The sequence below is a fragment of the Mycteria americana genome, chromosome 3, assembly GCF_035582795.1.
Source record: "Mycteria americana isolate JAX WOST 10 ecotype Jacksonville Zoo and Gardens chromosome 3, USCA_MyAme_1.0, whole genome shotgun sequence".
Lineage (NCBI taxonomy): Eukaryota > Metazoa > Chordata > Aves > Ciconiiformes > Ciconiidae > Mycteria > Mycteria americana.
The window spans coordinates 36,462,175-36,479,353 of NC_134367.1; the positions used below are offsets into that span (position 1 = coordinate 36,462,175).

General features: G+C 36.5%; 1 protein-coding gene across 5 annotated transcripts in view; it reads left to right on the forward strand.

Moving 5' to 3' along the window:
- Positions 1-17,179, forward strand: part of MYO6 (myosin VI) — a 115,522-nt gene that overhangs the window by 40,253 nt on the left and 58,090 nt on the right. For all 5 annotated transcript variants that reach the window (XM_075498231.1, XM_075498233.1, XM_075498229.1 and 2 more), the window contains exons 4-9: positions 3,331-3,404; positions 5,571-5,700; positions 6,693-6,798; positions 8,701-8,756; positions 11,002-11,099; positions 12,943-13,107. In XM_075498231.1, the coding sequence (XP_075354346.1) occupies positions 3,331-3,404; positions 5,571-5,700; positions 6,693-6,798; positions 8,701-8,756; positions 11,002-11,099; positions 12,943-13,107 (629 nt within the window). The remainder of the gene's footprint in view (positions 1-3,330; positions 3,405-5,570; positions 5,701-6,692; positions 6,799-8,700; positions 8,757-11,001; positions 11,100-12,942; positions 13,108-17,179) is intronic.

Genomic DNA, 17,179 nt, shown 5'->3' on the forward strand with positions numbered 1-17,179 from the left:
AATCCTGAAAAACTAGTTAATAATACACTTACCATTCCAACCTATGCTTTAGTGATTAACTCCCTTCTAGGAAGTAATTTGCTGAAATACTGCTTTTTTACACCCTTAGTCTTTCATATCCCAAATGCATTAGCTGCAAGAGACACCTTTTTGAGAATCTAGCCCTTCCTTAAATGTGAATTTTCAGTACATATTGCAAACAGTACAGAGACAAAGCACTTACTACTTTTTTTTTTTTTTTTTTGTGATTCACACTCTTCTTCCACCCACACCCCCCAACCCCACTCAGTTTTGCGGGGTTGTCACCATATGTGGAATTTTTATTTTTTGTGGCCAAGAAAAAGTTTGGTGTTTGTTGGTTTTTGTTTTTTTTTTTTTATTTCTGGGGTGAAACAATATTAAAAAAATGAAGGGGAGCAGAGTATCGGATAAGAACCTTAAAAAAAAAAAAAATAGTTCTACAGATGCAGAGCCTTGGAATTACTTGATAAAATTATTTTCCATAAAAACCCTGCTTCATTTTGTGCACAGGAGTGCCAGTGTGAGTAAATTTGACATTGATATTTCCTAGCTTTTAGTGCCTGACTTCACTTCTGTGAACTTTATGTGTGTGTGTATAAGTAAATATATGGTCTATTAAATGCACGTACATACACTGGTTATGTTTAGGCATGAGCCATATGAATATTTAGATTTCTCTCTCTGGTGACTTCCTTTGCCTCTGGATATAGATGCCTCTTTTAAAGGATTTATTCTAAAGAAGATGCGTTATAAAGTTGCTGACATAAGCCTTAGTTTGCATGTCTTGAGTGAAGGCAGTGACATTCCCTCGGGGAGCAAGCTCCCATTACGCACCGAATCTGCAGGTATAACTGCTTTAACAAGGGCTGGAGTCCTTTTGTGAAGAGGGTACCGGGGACGCACTGAAATCTGGGGTCCTTTGTTGTTTAGATAATTATCAAGTTGTTATTAGGATGCTTAACTGATGACTATTTCCTTTAAAACATACTGCAAATCCTGAGAGGTTCTTACGAAGATAGAGTCAAGGGAGAGGATCGTTTCTTTAAGTGTATGTAGACAATTACTATATAGTAGTTTCTCAACTTAGTAGTGAGAATCCAAATGACTTAAAAAATCAGCAAACTTCAAAAGTTAACACCCTTCACCCTCCCCCCCCAAGGCATACACAAGGGGAGAAGGAGATTTTAACTTTCATTAGAGCAAGCAGGAGTTTCTGTTTCTGGCCCATTTCCTTTTAATGTCTCTTTCTCTTGGGACGACCTCCTTAAAAAGACGTGAAGGCAGAAAGAGGTCTGTGGAGGCAGACCTGCAATTTGTGGTCCCAGCGCCATTTTCTCAGGCCCGTGGACTGAGCGCGCCTGGGGAGGGGAGGAAGAGGAGAAGTCCTGCGGCGCAGCGCCGGGCGCCTGCGCTCGCTTGCCGCACGTACCAGCGACTGCGTGGTTAGTGGGGATGTAGGTCTGCTGGGATGACAGGGGAAAGGCTGTGGGGGCCAGGGCCAGCCTGCTGCTTGATGAAGGTATCGTGCACAGGCCCCATTTCAGGGCTGTTGTGACCCAGATGAAGATTTCGCTTAGCGTAAAGCTAAAGCGCGCCTTGTGTGCCTCCGCCAACGCAGGGGTGTACATGCAAGGGATTTTGCGGAGGAAGACGGTTTCTTCTCAACAGCCCAGAAGTTGCAGTGTCCTTTGAGGAGTGTGAATGACTCGAGCCATATGAAGCGAAGCTGTATTTAGCCATGTAAGGGAAGGAAGAGCTGTTATTCAGTGGAGCTACGCAAGCCAGAGGGAGGCTGCACGTCGCTGCTGAACCTGCCTTTGCTTCAGCCCGATCTGGTGTAGGTGGTAGGAGGCAGAACCACAGCCACTCCTCGGTCCACTGTGGGAGGAAGGGTAAAAGATTGAAAACGAAAACACAGATGCTCTTGAGAAGCTCCCATTATCCTTTGGTTCAGCAGGAGGAGCATTGAAGGAGATGTTAAGAGCTGCTTACTGAGCTTCAGGTGTCCTTGCAGGGCGAGGTGGCTGGGCAGGTTGACTTTAGGTCATAAGAACTGGCAGCCCTTCTTGCACATTTGTGTAAATAAGTTGGAATACATTTTTCTCTGCTGAAGCCCTCGAGAAAGGGCATCAGTCCAACTTGAGAAACATTGTGTTGGTCATTACAGATGAGGTGCATATGCGGCCCTCGTGTGAGGTGTGGGGTAGCAGTTACAGGCACAGTGCTTACTCCATCAACAGTAATCAGATGTATACAACTTCTTCAGTGACACTAATGCTGTAAGGTTTACCAGTATGGTAGTCAGTCAGTTGTAACTAGACGAAATAGGGTTGTGCACTTGAATATTAAGTGGCGACAAAAAGAGGATTGAGCATATTTGAAAATGGAGGCTGCATAATGAGTAGTGCCTTCAGTTGGTTTGGGGCTAATGTTTTTAATATCGTTACAATGGGAACTGGTAATGACCTCTGTAATTAAGGCTGCTAACACTTTCCAGTGCTTTATAGCTGAAAACAAGGACCAGCTTTGCCAGAATGTGAACCTGTACGGTCTGAAGCTTTCTGTGGGTGCCTGCTTGCTGCCTTGAGCTGCTGCCTTGTAACATTTCAGTAGAGTTGGTTCGGTTATATTAATGAGCTAAGGAGAAAAATAAAGCTAGGTTTTGTTGTGTTAACATTTTTTTTTTTCCCCTGAACAGCTTCTTTGAGGAGGCCTAGTAGCAACAAAATTAAGAATTGAAACATGAAAGGTTATGTTGGTGCCTGGTGTGGCCATGGTGCCTGCCACCGCCTCTAGACAGTATTTCCCGATTGAATCGGTGAATATAAACATCTAAAAATCACCGGGAGACAGCAATTATTCTAAACGTCAGTTAGGTGTCATTACCCTGGGGACACTGTGGCAGAGATTGGAGAGGGGAGCTGGAAGGAAGGAAACGGTCAGTGTTAGGGATTTTGGTAGGCACCAGTTTGTGCAGTTAGGGGCCAGTGTGGAAGGAGACACACCGTGTTCGTCTGAAGGGAGCTTATGCTGAGCAGGGCCTGTGCAGGGACTCCTGGAGTCTGACTCTGTGTTCAGCAACTTTCTGTAACTCAGTTACAGTTGTACAGTGAAGAGCACGTCTATGGTTTTTAAAGCATATATTGAGTCAGCAGTTCTGCCTCAAGACAGTATAAAGAAATGATAGGATTAAACTGTAACCAAAGAGAGGGGAAGTAAAATTCTTCGTAATCCTAAGATTTAGTTTTTTGTCTGTAAACAAAGGTAGTCCTGAGCTCTTAATGCTATATGATTGTCTTTTACTTGCAGGTTCCCTTATGTATTTAAATGAGGCCACTCTCCTTCACAATATCAAAGTTCGGTACAGTAAGGACAGAATTTACGTAAGTATTACGTGTCATGACAACCGGTCTAATGATAGATGTCCTTTCAAAAAATCAACCAAACGAGTGTTTCCAATTCTATTTTTTCCTATAACAGAAACCAAACAGAAATGGTAGGTTCGGAAGGTTAGGAAGAAGAAGGTTAGGAAGTTTTAGCCTTCTTTTTCTTTCTTTTTTTTTTTTTTTTTTTTTTTTAACATTATACTTGGTTTGAGATCTGAATCACATTAATGTTAGCAGATTTTTACCAGGCAGAGCAATAGACTTTTCTCTATGTGATAGTTCATGTGCAACCATAGCACAGTGTTGTATCACAAAGGTCTGTTCCTGCAGGTAACTTACTTCGCCGGTAGAGTAGCTGTTAACAAAGATGGTTTTCTTTCTTCATTATTTTTGAACGAAGCAAACAGGTGCCGTCTTTGACACCTCCTAGCTCAGATGTCCATCTTAATCTTTTATATTGCTATCAAATTGCCTAATTGTACTTAATGAATTCTGACTAAATTACATTTTGTCCTTGCCATCTGCCTGGACACTGACAGCTGTGAAACAGAAGAAAGATAAGAGTTTTCTTTCTTTTTATTTTTTTCTAATAGAAAGCTGCCTAGTAATAATACAAAACAGTTCTACATATTTTCTAAGTGTCTGTGTTAAAATAATCAAGTTTTGTGTTAGCGTACTGTTCTAAAATGAATAGAATTAGTTAAACCGTTTTATATAAATATAAAAAGAAAGTATAGTTGTTTTCCTTTGTTGCAGTTAATTCTACATAGCTATAAATTCTTTATGGCTCAAGATCAAGCACCAGCTTTAAAATAACTAAATAAAAATGGCCATTTGAATGCTGTTCTGGAAAAATAATAATTAAAAAACAACCCCAAAAACCCCCAAGGAAGTAAAATTCTAAAACTGAACTGGTTATGAGGTAAGGTAGTATTTAGGTTCATAAAGCCTTTCTTCATTGTAAACAAATACTACTAATATGTTGTCCTGAGCAGGTGTATTTTCTGGAGGAAAAACAAACAAACAAACCAACTAAGGTTCAATTTATATTTTAACTACTTTTCCCTTGTAACTTTAAGATACAGTTTGAACCAACAATTTTTTTTTGCTTTTTGTTTAATGCTGCTTGACAGTATTTGTCTTGTTACTAAAAGGAAAACTAATGTTAGTACTTGCAGCTCTCGAAGAACTCTGTGCATATGTTTTTCTTCAGTGAAATAAGTGCTGAAAATTAGAAACATCTAAGAAAATTCATATATTGTGTGTGATCCAGCCTTCTATCAACATATCACAATAGTGTCCATATTTCAATTGTCTAGGGATATGCTTAATAACTTACTTGGTTTGTTGTTACTCAAGCTGAAAGTTTATCTGATTTTCTTCAAACTTTTTCCTGCAAATCTGCTTTTTTCTGTGATTCACACACCTGTTCTTCCTTGTATGTAATCTGGCTGTTATAACCAAGCTATGAAAGTGGGTTTGGTTTTGTTTTTTCTTTTTCCCAAAACCTTAAAAAACTTATCTTCCATCTTCCTTATTCTATGGAAAGGTAAAAAGCAGTCTTGGTTTGAGATTCTTCTTGAATTCCTTCTCTGTTAGAGAACATTTGCATTCTGTATTTCTCACTGTGGAAGCAGCCATAGCTAATTTCTCTCGGCTGAATGCTTTTATTGCCTGGCTTGAGTGCGTTCCCAGGCAGGATCCTGTCAGTCCTTCCTGCTGAGTTGTTTCCATTAGATATTGAAAAATTATCCTCCTCACTGGAGGAGAGTGCATTATGCTAGCCAGGAGCTTAGTTTATTCACTTTTGAGGAGGAGGTTGTGGTGTCCTATCCTTGATCCAGTAACTTGGACAATAGGAGATAATTTAAAAGGAGATTGGGAGAAAGGTCAAATTCAGGACATACTCCACAGCTCAGTGGTTAGGAAATTCTCCTGAGAAGTGCTTATTCATAGAAGTCCTGAGAAGATAATTAGAGGAACTCTGAAAATATATCCGTTCTTGCATCTGCATTAGCTGGAGAGAATTGTAAATGTAATTTACAATTGTGTAAATGTAATTGTTGTACTTAGACTGTAGTCTTTAGTAGTAATAGAAAATTGCTGTTAACCACTTGGTTGGATACTAGCTAATAGTTTGCTGTTAATTGTTTTTCTTCACAGACCTATGTAGCCAACATTCTTATTGCAGTGAATCCATATTTTGATATACCTAAGTTTTATTCTTCAGATACTATTAAAAAGTACCAGGGTAGATCACTTGGAACATTGCCACCACATGTTTTTGCTATTGGTATGTATTGAGCCTGTATTTGTCTTTTACAAAACAAACATTAAATACTGTGCAGTTATCTGTAAATTGCCACCTGTAACAGTAATTAATTTACTTTAAACTGTTACAAAATAAAAACACTGATTGCTAAATCTTCTCATTCTCCATACGCAGTTTGAAGAACTTGGAAATTAGCAACCCTGGCAACCCTGTTGTTATTATTCTGTACCTCCAGTGTTTTATGTCTAAGTGGTTTAAATATAATTTACAACCATTAAATACAGATTTTAGAAGTGAAGAATGACATAATTATGATTGGCACTATCTTTCAGTGTAGTGATTTCCTTTGCCTTTTATTATGTTGCCAGAGCAGATGCACTGTTTCTTTTTATATGCTTGTGTTATAGGCAGAAAGTGCATTTAAATGTTATTAACGGGATAAACCTGATTTCAGTCACTTTGTTTAAGAAAAAAAAATTTGGAAACTACAAATCAACATTTGACTTGTTAAAAGCCTTCTCACTGTGTTGCATTTTGTTTTGTAATCAAAATTGTGAATACCTGGGTTTTTAGCACCTGTTGCATAACAAGAAAACTACCCATGTTTTTCAAAGTTTCCTTGTTTCAGATGTTACTTGTTACAAAGTGCAACTGAAAGTTTCCCTTTAAAGGACACATTAAAGTAAGATTGGTTACAATTTTGTAAATACATTTAATTCAAGAGATTTAGTTCTAGGTGATGGTTTTTGTTTTATTTTGTCCTGGGCATAGTTAAGTAGGTCTTTGTTTTCAAAGACTTTAAGCTCTTCCATGTCCATGTTTGAGGGTGAGCAACTATAATATAATTTAAAAGGAAACAGACTTTAATAAGTCGTAATGCACTCAATTGTAAAGGTTTACTTTTTTATTCCTGAAAATGTTACATTTTAATTTTTGTATTGTAGCTTAGCTTTATGCTTGCAACTCTCCTGAATATTAATTTTTGTCACGTTTAACATATTCTTCTTTTTAAGCTGATAAAGCATTCCGTGACATGAAAGTGCTCAAGATGAGTCAGTCCATCATAGTCTCTGGAGAATCGGGAGCTGGCAAGACAGAAAACACTAAATTTGTTTTGAGGTTTGTGCTTTTGGACTGAAGTTATTGATTGAATTTCTTGTGTTGATTTGTTTGGTTGACATACAGACAGAGCAAATTGTAAAGTAATCGGTAGGTTTAATCCAGAATTCAGTAAGATACTTCTATGTACACTTTCATACAAGAAATTCATAGGGTTAAACTTAAATGCTGACATGATAACCTATGGAAATGGCTATATATTCACAGAAACCTTAACTTGGTTGTAGTGACATCATGTAGTAGTTATGGTTTATCATGCAGTCGTTTTGGTATTGCACATCTGGTATTGTGGTAGATAAAAACGTAACTAGGCATTTTAGCTGTATCTTGCAAGATGCTGTTGGTTTTGCCATAAATGTCCAGTTCTATGTTTTCCCTGTCTTTGTTTCTTTAGTTTGTGTAAGCATCCAGGGTTTTTAACTCTTGTTTTTGAGATCACTGCAGAGATTCCGTAATATACTTTACCCTAATTTACTGAATAAGAGTGAATAATGGGATTTACTTATTTATTGATGTTCATGTATGGCCGATATCAAATCAAGCATATTAAACTACATGGAGGCCATGTTGCTGATACATATCAGCCTTGCTTCCTCTTATATGATTTTAATGTCTTTGATGATATTTGCTTTACACATTTGACTGCTTTATATCACTCTGGAACATTGTAACTGGAAAGCACTGCTCCATTAAATTCACCTATATTATAGGTGGCCTGATTGTCCAGGGAAGCACAGTCCAGGCAGTATGAATATGCTCCCTTCCCTGCCTTGTCCTTGTTTCCCAGTATAAATCTTTAATTCCCTTTTCCCTGACTTCATGTATTCTCTAGTATGTATGTACAGTAGCGGTATTATCTTCCACATCCCATGAATAATTGTCACGGCTGCCTGTCCTTCATACTGCTCTTCTCTGCCCCTATGCAACCTTTAACAGATAGCTGTAAGAATGACTGCAAGGTGCTGGTAATGATTTTTACAGGGGACATCCTAACTTTGATCCTGGTAAGAGTAAAAAAAGATGACAGGCACTGGGAGAACATCTCCTGAGGAATGCTCTGAAAGGAGGTTATTCTTCCGCTTCTCGGCAAAGGAAGTTCTGATTATACAGCAGGCAATATCGCTGCTGCTGCTTCTCCCACCACCTGCCCCCATAGAGTCCGTGTACAAAACATCACTGACTTTTAAAAGCAGGAAGGTTTTTCCCGTGTGTAATCAGAAAGCAAAAGGTATTAATACAGCTCTGTTAAGCACTCCTAAATTTTTTTTGGAAGGCCCCATTTTTGAGAAGTTGTTTTTAACTTGTCCCAGATTTACTTCTGAATTTCCAGAAAGCATGCCCTGTGTGTGTGGGGGGGGGGAGCAAGCTGCAACTTTGGAACAAGTATGTTGTGGATTTATTCTAAAATTCTTTCTTCAGTTGCTAAATTGAATTTTACCTTGATTATGCACCTGCAATTTGCTATCTCACCATCTCCATGTGGGATTTTTATTAACAGGGGTAGTTACAAACGCAGAAGCTGTATGCATGGAAACAGTCTTTAATTCAGGAAATACATATGAAACCTTATGCGTTTACTAAGATTATGAATAAATACAGATAGTACAGTCATAGTTTCATTATATTTGTATAAAAGTGTAATTTCCATTTGCACGTCTAGAAGAAATTTCTAGTGTGTCTTAAGTATTGAAAAAATCTGAAGTCTGCAAGAATATTTTTGTTTTAACAAAACAAAAGTCAAACTGCATTTATTTTAAAAGATAAAGGTATTTGGAACTTGTAATCAATATGCTTTCCCTTTAGTAAATGGTTAGTAAGTATGGTGCACAGACATGCTAAATGCTGTTGAATTGAGGTAACCTGACACATGAAAAGTACTAATATTTTTATCTTGCTTTACAGGTATTTGACAGAATCCTATGGTACTGGCCAAGATATTGATGATAGAATTGTAGAAGGTATTGAATTTTCTTTAATTGAATTAAAGGTTCCAATGTTTTGGGGTTTGTTTTTTGGGTTTTTTTTGGGTTTTTTTTGTTTTTTTTTTTAATTTGAAATGTCAGTCAACAGTAACTAAATAAAAGCTAGGATGGAAATACTATCAGACTTCCTAAGGCATCATTTACTGGTAGTTTACCTTGATCCTAAATTCTGAAAACATATTTTTTTATTTGTGATTCACTTTATTTTTATTTAGTATAGTGTCATATAGTCCTTGATCTAGAAAATGTTTAAATGTCAGTTTGAGTTGAACTTCACACACATGTGTACCCAAGATTGGATTTTATGCTGTATGAAATATGCAAGGACAAGATTATGTTCTCATTACTGTCTTTTAGTACCAGGAAGGAGTAATGCCTCCTCCTCACCATAAAGTTCTCAAAGTCAGATAAAGCAGAGAAGTTCTTTTGAATTATAGTTCATGTTCTGTTATGTCTTTTTTGTTAGAAAGCACATAATTTGGATTAACACTTTCATTGTGTCTATCTTTATAATAGACTCCCAAACAAGGTCAGAAGAGATTGTGTTGATCATCCAGTTGAGCCTCTTTAATGTTGCATGCACTTCCTAATTGAACAGAAAATAACTTCTTGAGAAAATATAAATATCTCAAAACCAAACAACCCTCAGCCAATCTAATAATGCCTCATATGTCAGTTTTAGTCTTCTGTAGCATATAGTAGATTTATTTTGGAACTTCATTACTTTCTGTCTTTCTCTTAAACCAAAAATTTTTACTTTTGCTTTAAATCTTCTGTTTTCAAATTCGAGCCACTGGATTATTCAAGAGAACTACTGCAGGCTTTAATCTCTTGTTGCTGTAGGTTTGCTTAAACCAATTCCTTAGTGAAATCCACTGTGTGCTAAAGAACCTCAGAAAGTGGCCAAGAGTTGGATAATGCCTGACGCAGTATGCCATAAAATTAATTGGTACTTGTAGGTATTCTTAGAATTTGGGGTTTTTACTCTAAAACAGCATCGGATGCATGAATTTTGAAGTTTTTTAGGCACAATTTTAATGAGCACGCTTACAGCATATGTGTTACTAGGGAAACTTTTAACCTATCTGAAAGACCTCTTGCAATTTGTTTTTATTCATAAGCTTTTCTTCAAAACTGTTACTGTTATGTAAAATACCTGAATAGGTGTCAAAGATCTCTTAAGAAGTCAGTTTTGAAAGTCAGATTTACATTTTCATAAGCTTTAAGTATTAAAAAGAAAACCTAGCCAAAACAAAAAAAGTTAATGCTGATGATGTCCTACTAAATGGTGCATTATCGTGCATAATTTATCCAACCATTGTAGTTATTCCTTCATTCTTTAATTTTTGTAGGAACAGATTTGTAGATGGTTGTCAGTGGAGTTTTAAATCAAAGTTTCTGCTCACTTGTTTCCAATGCATATTTTTTTAGCTAAAAGCCTTAAAAACTCTTGCTGATATTTTCAATGGTTTATTGTTAGCGCAATTCAGTAAATCGGTTTTCTTTGATCTTCAGAGCTACTAAATGCGGTCTTTCAGAGGCCTTGTGTTTCATAACTACTAAGCATTTTCAAACTGCTTAAACTGTGCATGATGAGTAGGGAGAGAGATATGTATGCTTTAGATTGCTGCCACTCTTTCTGTACAGGCTTTAAGGCGCTTGAAAACCGCAGCCAGTAAAAAATAAAATCACTCAATCACCTAATTGACCTAATCTGAAAGGGCATTTTTAAGTTGTTTTTGAAGTCAACACACTCTTCTAATAAATTTTTTTTATTCCCTAATCAATCTAACATGTTGCATGCATGACATTTAAGTGGCACTTTTGTCTGTGGGATAAGTGGGTAGTTTAGATTTTATGAATAACAACTCATTGGGAAGTGTCAAATTGTGTGTTGTCTCGTATAGTTTATGTATCAGTTATTTACCTACTTGCTGTAGAAGAACATCACTAAATAATTTTCAGTGTTTGTCTCTTACAGTATCAGTTCAAATGCTTTGTAATGTTATGTGATATTTAAGTACTTCATTGTAAGTTCCACCACAGTATATCCAATACAATGTGCAAAATTGATTATTCCTAATAGGTAATATTTTTCCTTTAATTTTCAAACCTCATTCCCAATCAGTTCACTAAATAATTGTATGTATTTGTTCTCTTTCTTTTTAGTAGTTTATTGATCAAATTTTAACACTTTAAAAAATTTTAATTTTTTAAACAGCAAATCCCCTATTAGAAGCCTTTGGAAATGCAAAGACTGTTCGCAACAACAACAGCAGTCGTTTTGGGAAATTTGTAGAAATTCACTTCAATGAAAAGGTACTAGAATTTTGATACAGATAACTGGTGATGATTTTTTTTTGCCATAAAATGGTAATGCTAGACTGGAAGTAGGCTGAATAGACTTATTTATCTTGCACCAAGTAGCTACTGTCCTGCTTTACAGATATCATTTGTATTCTATCACCTTGAGAGGAAAACCAAAGCCACACAGTACTGTGTCACTACTGGAAAATGGTGGGTCAAGTCAGTAGGAAAATTGCTTCCATCTGCAACAGAATAAAAATTGTTCCCTTCATTGCAAAAAGGCTTATCTAAAGAATAACTCGCTTGCTGTTAAGTATTTATGCATTCCTTTAATGCACAAATAAGTGTGAGTTGTATATTAGGTATAAACAGATATAAATGTATCTTAATGCTTTAATACTTTAATTATTGATGTTTTATGTATTTGTATGCAATTTTGGGACCTCACATTAGTATTATGTATGTGACAGAAGTCATGGAATTGTTTTTTGTCAGAAGTACTATTCACTGTGTAGCTTATGAAAAATTTTCTTTGTTTGGGTGTAGTTTTGCTTGGATAGTGTATATATATACACACATTCCACAATTAGGATGACTGTATAGCTGTCCAGCATGTCCAAGTTGAAGACTTTTGTCGACAGTCCCTGTGGAGATTATGTACATGCCTCCTCATCTTTGTGATTGAGGACATAAAGAAACAAATTCTTGCAGTTCCTTCCTGCAGAGTTTAAGATCATCATCTGGTCTTGAGCTTGTGGTCTTTTCCCAAGTTTTCATCCCTTGGTTTTGTAACTAAACTTCAGATCGTTGGTTAATAGTTTAGACAGTAAATAACTAAATTCGTTTAAGGGTAGAGGGACTTTATCTGTTGGTCCATTTCATGTTAATGAACTTACGGAAAGGACCCAAATTTCTACTTGGAATGATGCATTCATGACCTGTCAACTTACCTGTCAACACTTACATGGTGTTTTAGATTAATTGCTTCATCTGAAGCAGATAGCACTCAGAGTATCTTCAGAAACTGCTTAAAAGCCTCTTTCAGCTTTCCAGGGCAAGATCAGCCTGTTTACTTGAGCACCTTTTTTACAAAACTTAATACTTTACAAGACTTCACTTAATGGTGACCTTATTAGGTCTGATTTCTCAAAGGAATGTAACTACAGACTGGGGCATTCTGAATGAGTAAATGACTGCATAACCATAGTCAAATTTGTCAGTCAGTAAGTCCTTCTTGGTTGCTGTAATGGCCATAAGCTCAGGAATTTCCTTGCTATTAAGCTTTGTCTAGGCACAGGGAATTTTATCATAGGCCAGATAACACATGGCTTTCGAAACTTGTGTCAGACTTCATCTCGGAAAAGAAGTGCAAGTGTTTGAAATAAAATGTTTGCTCATAATTAGTCTGCCTAAGACGATGACCAAATATGTATTATTTAATTTTAACCCTTCCTTCTCCTTTGCAAGACTCTCAGTGAAATGCAGCTAGAAAAGGTTGTAATAGCACAGTAATGGCACTTGCTGCCATCCAGAAAGTGTAAGGGTGGCTGTAGCAGTGCTCTCTGCAGGAACTACTGGAATTCTACCAAAGATTTCTGCTTGTTGGGGTAAAGCGGACCTTTCTTTTAAGAGGAATGCATTCATGTACAATACATGAGCTGGGGGAAGAAGTTGCGGTAAAGGCAATGGTTTCTATTCTAAGCTTAAGATGTATTAGATATAAATACATTTTAATCTTCCTTGGAGCAGTGTCCATTGAGTGAGACATGATCAGACAAATGTAAATTGAAAACTTCTGAATCTCAAATAATCCAAAAAATATTCAGATAATCAGAAAAATATTTCTTCTTCCTAGAACTCGGTGGTTGGTGGATTTGTGTCACATTACCTTCTGGAGAAATCTAGGATCTGTGTGCAAGGCAAAGAAGAGAGGAATTATCATATCTTTTACAGGCTTTGTGCTGGTGCTCCAGAAGACATTAGGGAAAAACTATATCTAAGCTCTCCTGACAACTTTAGGGTGAGTATCAGAGTCAGTGTTTGTAAAGCTTCTCATATTGCCATACATGGATTTTTCATATAGATCTTATTAAAATCTCTATTTATTATCTTTGATAGACTCTTTCCTGTTACAAAAATCAGAAGATTTTTTTTGTTAAATCTATTTGATCCTAAAATAAAGCTGCCTGCCATTTTTCCTTATTGGAAGATTTCCTGTACTTTTTCTGTATGTCTTAAAATTGAGGAATCTTTGCTTTTTCTAAAAAAGTACTGTTGCATACCCAGCTGCTAGTAATGTTGTTATGGGCTCTTCTAGAGGTGTGAAGTGTGAATTTCTTGAATGTGGTCTAACTGTTCTGTGGGTAACCCATCTTTGAAGTCCTGAAAACTGCATTTATTTCTTCCTATTCCAGCAATGTGTTTAGGAAGATGTAGGAGTTGTCCCATGATTCTCTCTCTTTAAATTATTCTTCCCTTATGCTTCCCACCAAAGATAAGACCACGGTGACAAGGTTGTTGTGCTTCTCTGTTCCAGTCCATGTGCTTTCACATCACTTGTCTTTTCTGCTCTGTTGCACCTTGTTCCTGTTATACTATGCTCATTTGTACTGCTCCAGTTTTGAGCCTCTCCTTTTCCTTTCATCATACTCCTGTCATTCTTCATCACTCCAGGTTACATGATAAGACTCACCTGTCCCTTTCAGCTGAAAGCTCATCCTTTTATCTCCAATTTACCCAAAGCCCATGCTCAGCTCTTCCTGCCAAGATTACTTCTATTCCTCAAGCATGAACAAACCTCCCTCTTAGGTTTTTCTTCACCTAATTTGTTCTTTCCTGAGGACTACTTACTGTTTCTCAATTTTGGCTGTCTTTCAACAACCTGTTACTGGTCCAGTCAGTCAATGGAGAAGCCAATAAAATGCAAATAAAATCAGTGCTGAAGGTAATACTCCTAACTATACCTAAATGAAAGTGAACTTAAAATAAACAGTGGGGAAATAAGACTTGAATCATTGTGCATAGTTCTTTACAAATGTTAGGTTAATGTTCAGTGGCAGGGAAAAAGCAGAGTAGAATTTTAGGAGTTGTTAGGAAAGGAAGGGAAAATGAAATAGTGAGTTATGCTGCAATGTACATACATGTTTGTAAATAGCATAGACAGTTTTGTTATCCCAACTCAGAAAGGAACAGTAAAATCCTTGGGTGAAGCAGAGGTCATGGTTGAAGACAAGCTCTTGGATGGTACAGGCCTTTTAATTCAATCCAGTGTGCCTGTTCTTATGACTTCTGATTTGTTTACTGCCTTCCCTTCTTCTCCCCATGCTTTATTTTTAGGGTTTTTTCCCTTTTCTGAGATTATGTGGTTTCTCCTGGTTAACCCTGATCCTGTGTTATGTTTCTAGTAGCAATCCCACAAACAGGCTGGCTTTCTGTCCTACCATTATGTTCTTGTGTTCTTTTCTTTCCATTTTTCCTCTGAATGGTTTTACTACAGTTTAATTTTTAACTTTTCCCTGCAGGTTTCCTTCTTTCTCCTCCCCTTCTCTGTGTTCAGATTTCACTGGATTGTTTTCAGAAATGATCAACAAATAATGTCATGTTACCTTTTGCTTTCTTTCCTTTCTTGTCAGTCAAAATTTTTTCTCTATTTTGTTTTCTGTTTGCCTAAGTGACTCCAACCCCATTTCCCTTATTTTTAAATTATCTTTAAAAAAAATTCTCAGTGTGTTAAGTCTCGATTATTGCAGTAATTTCTTGTTTCTTGAGAAACAAATATAATTAAACTCTTATCCAACCAGTGCAGCTTTACTGATACAGCTGTTTCTCATTGGCTTCCTGATTGTCCCTTCTCTTTCTCTTAAAAGCAAGCTTTTGCCATCACTTTCAAGGTCCTTCTAAGCCTATTCACATCTTATACTGTCATCACCAATTTTACTAGTAAGGTGAAGACTCTTGCCTTCAATCATTCATTCCTGCTATTTAATTATATATAAATACATCAGTAGGTTTTTGTTTTGTTTTGGTTTTCTTTTTAAGTGTGATTGTCAAAAAGAATGGTAAATATCTACAAATATCACCAGGTGCTTTGTTGACTTGCATTGAAAAGAAAAATATTGGCAAATCAAATCCTAATGGTAAATACTGGTCAGTTTATTGTTTGCGTTCTGTCATTTGTCTCCATCTCTCCACTGTCTCTTGGCTTATGCCTGGCTTGGAATCTCACAGAAGCAGAATTTTGTGTATTTCTAAAAAACACAGACCACATCACTGTCACAGGTTTGGAAGGGTTTTGTAACACAACCCTGGAGAGCATGTGTGATTACAAGGATATAAATTAATTGACTGTCATCTTTTTAGACTTCCTTGATCTTAAAGGGGGTGAGGAGCACTGCTAACAAAGAATTACATTACTGTGTTGATTGTTTTCTTTGTTGGTGTATCTTCCTACTTGGTTTTCTAAATAAAACTTGGACTGTGCTTATCTGTTACTTTCCCCAAAATCTTTTGTACTCAGTTTCATGAGAATTCAGCAGAGGGGTAGAAGTCTTAAAGGTACAAAGCTCCTACCAGTTTTGTGCAAAGCAGTGGTTGCGTAGGTGACACCTAAATTAGTGTATTCATTGTAGGGAAGGCGGGTGTACACTTGTGGCCAAACAGGTTGCTGCTGCCTCTTGGCTTGGCCAAGTCAGTCTCTGCTTACTGATGGGCTGGGAAGTGGCCACAGAGCTGCAGTTCCATATTGTGCACATCATACATTTGTACTGTGGTATCTAGATGATCTTGTTCCCTGAAAGCCATGGCAGTATTTTAGGACAAGTTTCCTTACTTCCTCAAAGGTATTCCTAGGGGCCTTTATAGACCTTATATTATTTAAATATTTAGTTTGTATCTTCTTATAGTTCATATGTTTGTACTCAGTTGTGCGATGGAAACTTGATCTGATGCTTATTAAGAAGGAACTGCTTCTGTTCCCTAGAAGAAAAGCTTTTCTTTTGAAACACCTGACAAACACAATACTTAAAAAACCCCAACACCATTTATTTTCACATAATACGGAGCTAGTTTTCAAAACTTTCTTCTTTACTGTGCAGTTATTCTATGCAATATTCTCTTGTATGTTTTAAAGCTAAAATCTTGAACAAATTTTCAAATACATGTTTTTATTGTGCAGCCACTTTTCCATTAAAACTTATTTCTTGTAGTTAATAGATTTTTAATTCTGGAACTGAATATGCCGCGTGCCCACTCTTGGGGATTTTTTTTAATCAAAAACTCTGCTCGTGAGAGCACGCAAGGTTGTAGATGTCAAGGTCACAATTATAACCTGCTTAAAATCAGGCTGGTGCAGTACAGTACTGAACAGCCTGAGTGCCTTTACAGGAGGCACTCACTTGCCTGTTTCAATTATAAAGAGCTTACAGTCACACCAGCCTTATCACACTGTGACATAATTTTTTTGACTTCTACTAAGTTTGCAGCAGGTACTTTCATTTCCATTAAGAATATTTATTGCTTTACCATAAGTTAGTACTTGAATCCTGAGTTCCTTCCTGCATGTGAAAGATCAACTCTGCATGTTAAATTTAAAAATTTTAACACTTCTGAAATATTTTAAAAAATTTTCCTGTTCTGAAGTTGAAGGAGATTATCTTTAATTAAAAAAACCCAACTTAGGATCATTTTCATCTTTGTATGTATGTAAATTAATATAAAGATATTTAAAGTTTATTAGTCATATTGCACTAAGTTTTCATGAAGTATCACTTTATCAGAGATCTTTAGAAAATAAAAAAACAACACCTGTAAAAGGTTAATTTTCTTCTGAAACTTGTATTACTTTTGTCAAGATTGTTTTTTCTGTGTTATTCATTCTCATTTGCTGCTTCAGGTTGTATCATAAAATGGCTGTGAATAGTCATGCTTGTCTCACTTTTTTACCACATTTTTTGTTGACTGCGTGTCTGTCTGGTTCAAATTTCATGGAAATACCATCTTTCAACCTTCTAATAATAGATGGTGATATTATACTAGGCAAGGTTTGATGATTGATCACTGTTTTGATATTAATGCTAATTTTTTAGACAAGAAAA